Source organism: Daldinia childiae (assembly GCF_008694065.1).
Source record: "Daldinia childiae strain JS-1345 chromosome Unknown Scaffold11, whole genome shotgun sequence".
Taxonomy (NCBI): domain Eukaryota; kingdom Fungi; phylum Ascomycota; class Sordariomycetes; order Xylariales; family Hypoxylaceae; genus Daldinia; species Daldinia childiae.
The window spans coordinates 315,555-318,922 of NW_022984652.1; the positions used below are offsets into that span (position 1 = coordinate 315,555).

Here is a 3,368-nt window from a genome sequence, read left to right on the forward strand (position 1 = left end):
ATACCGCTAGCCACTCTCGCATGATGTATGTACATTTCATCACTGGTAGTTATCTGCCGCGATAACCCGGACTCCGAAGCATTCCTGGCTTGACTGGATATCGTAACTACATAGTTACCTATGTTTCACAACTAGCCCTACCTTAATTTTTTCCCTTAGTATTTCACCAGGTATCTAACACTAGGATGCAATGGAATAGAGCACTCAGGATGAAACGTGACTACGCTCTACGTGTTATATTCGCCTCTCAAGACACGCCTCGGGTGGCGTAGTCGGCAACTGTCCCGTTTAGATTCATATGAATTATATGGTCCTGTGGCAAAGTAATTATTCAACGCCGTGAGATATCAGTCTCATTTATAAGCTATGAGTCTAAGCCGTGCAGAAGTCTCTTACTAGACACAAAACGGGACAAGACGCGATAGTCTTTTCTTACTCTAGGCCAACTGCTGAGGTACTGGCTAGAAGATTTTGCTACATCTATGACAGCCTGATTTGATATATCTAAGTTAAGGTGGTATGGCGGATACTTACAACTTACATGGCAAGATCTACGGCTAATTAGATAAATTAGGATGAGAAATTGTAAAGACCTTTTCAATTACCTAGAGGTATGTTTGTAGTACAAAACAAATGCTAAGTTGCAACAACGTGGATGGCATGGCTTCATAGTAATAGCCAATCTCTCCAATTGGAGAATTTTGCCTAACTATGCTATCCCATCCGATTCCTTACTCCTCTCCATACATAAAACAAAAAACAAAAACCATAAAAATAGTACGACCGGAACAAAAGCTCCATCCGTCCTTGTCCCCTTTTCAAAAAAAACAAATAAACAAACAAACAAGTCGAGACTCAAGAGAGGTCCCTGCGTAAAAATGCTCCTAGAACTCCACAACACCGTACAAAAATGTCCTAGTGACCTAGGACATGCAGACGACGCGAGAGAAGATCATATCATGATCCATATATCATCGCATCAAGTCCATTTTTCTCGGAGGTAAATGTCCAGAGTCCAGGTTATACCTGCCCTGTTTTCCTTTAAGAATTTGCTGATCTGGCCTTTACTACTACCCCTTGTTAAGAAAGAGTCAAGATGGAGGTATATGCAGTTAAGACGAGCTGGGCAAGGCGTTGTCTTTCGGACTTCCTTTAAGGGCATCCCGATAGGATAGGCTTGCTAGTCGGAATTGGTGGTACTCTGGCTCTGGCTCCGACTTTGCCTTCGGTTTCGATTCCGGTTTAGGTGCCGGCTTAGACTCTGGTTCTTGCGTGCGTTCCTCCTGTTTCTTTTTTCCACGTTTTGGCTTTTGGCCCCTCTTCTTCGGGCGTCCCTTTTGGTCGAGATCCTTCTTCTTCGGCTCGTCTTGGCTCTTAGTATGGTCAATGGAGTGGCCACGGAGGCCGGTAGGAGTAGCTCCGGACGAGGCGCCGGTAGCAATTGCCTGGCTATAGAGGAGAGGCTTCTTCTGTGTCTCGGGAAGCACAGGTGAGTCTTTCTCAACTCCCTCGCGTGTAGCAGCTGCGGCGTTCTTAGGGGTGGCAGATTTGGCAGTACTGGCCTTAGCCTTCTCAACGTTTACCTTGGTTGATACGATAACGGCTTCTGGATCAGTTGGTGCTCGAGTCTTAGTTTTGGCTTTCGTTCGAGTCGGGGCTACAGTTGAAGTAACGATCGGAGTAGCAACAGCTTCTGGGATAGATTCGATTCGAGATATAGCAGGTTCTTGAAGAGCCTTGGCTCTAGTAATAGGAACAAGAGGAATCACTGGGGCGACAGCGAGTGATCGGGTGGGCTTTTGGGTCCCAGTGGGTTTCTTGCCCTCCTGCTTGTCGGTTCTATCATCCTTAATGGTATCGGCGCTGAATACTACCGGAGCGGTCGGGGCGCTAGAAGCCACAGTTGCATAGCTCACAACAACAGGCTGCTCGATACGGCCTACGGTATCGGTAGCAGGTTTTGCATCTTCACCTGCGGGAGTTGGGGCAGAGGCCAGCGGGGTCGCAATTTGCTTGCCTTTTGATTCATTGCTGGATGTTGTAGCATAAACATCGATATCATCAGGATCATCTGGAGTAAACGATATAGACAGATGCTTTACGCTGAGCGCAGAGATGTCTGACTTAGCAGCGCCCTGGGATTCATCGCTGTCCTCCCAAGCGGCATATACAGCATCTTTTGATGATGTAGGAGATGGATTTGAGAGAGAAGATGATGAGTTTTGTTGGTCCACCTCGGCGGACGCCATCCTATGTGTCATATTTGACCAGCGACGGGTTCCCTCGTCGGTTCCATGACCAGGCTCACTGCCTACAGAGTCTTGTTCCGGGACCGGTACAAGAGGGCGAACACATGACTGAGGTGTCAAGTTCAACGGGATCGCATGTTGATAGTTGAACGCGCTAGCTCGAGCCGTTTCGGATGAAGTAAGGATGAAAGAAGCTACCTTTTTTGGTGGTGAAAGGTTGCGTGCGAAGTGTTCTCTAGTAGAATTGCTATTTACTGCCGGATGACTGGCCTTGAAAGGGTAGATGATAGTTGGGCCATTAAATCCCATCAGCCAGTTGCTAAACACTGAAACGGTAACATCGTCTTGGTTCTGTGTCATCGCCACACGAAGCATGCCTTCTAGACTTGCGAGATTCTCGAGGTACTCTTTGGTCTTTGCCGGTAGAGGAGCACCGCCAGGACCTACGTTAGAGCAGAAGTAGCAGTAGCGCGCTACGATATGTCGCTCGTAACGAGTAGCATCCAGACAAGCTGGTGCTCCAGGAGCTACATCGTCACAGAAGACATTAAGGGCGACATAAGCGTCCTCGCATATGCAACAAAGCCAGTGCTCGAGTCGACACATCTTGGCTGTCGATTTCGCAGTCGAAAGAAGAAAGGTTTGTGTTGAATCACCTTGTTTAGAGGCTTTGATAGACAAACGGTTAAAAGACGATTTAAACGACCAAGGTTGTATATTGTTTGTCCTTTGAAGATGATGATGTTGAAAGGACAAGGCTGGGGGGAAGGAGGAACAGATAAAATTAAATAGAAGATCTGTTGGATGTATTTGTTAAAAAAACAACCACATCGTTTGGCAACAGCCTTTGTGTGAGGAAGGTTCTCTGATTCACGATCTTGCACTTTGTTGCACAACACTTGGATTGTCAACTAACTCATAAGCTGTTTTTTTTTGGTCTTGTGATGGGTGTTGTTCGAAGCAGGCTATTGGCCGAGTAACACCATATAGGACTAAGCACTTACTTGGGAAGTGACGAGAACTGACTCAATATGTGAGCCGGGATTCGGACGAAATAACCGGGGAGCGAAGATACAAGGCCGAGAGGTTCGCCGGTTGGCCGTTGTTTTCCGGACTCGG

The 3,368-nt window shown here is 47.0% G+C and overlaps 1 protein-coding gene across 1 annotated transcript; it reads right to left on the minus strand.

Moving 5' to 3' along the window:
- Positions 1-1,112: 1,112 nt before the first annotated feature.
- GL218_08092 (uncharacterized protein) lies at positions 1,113-2,855 on the minus strand (the record flags this gene model as incomplete). The annotated part of the gene is made up of 1 exon (XM_033584881.1): positions 1,113-2,855. One exon carries the CDS (start codon positions 2,853-2,855, stop codon positions 1,113-1,115), a length of 1,743 nt encoding a protein of 580 aa, XP_033440976.1.
- Positions 2,856-3,368: the final 513 nt, after the last annotated feature.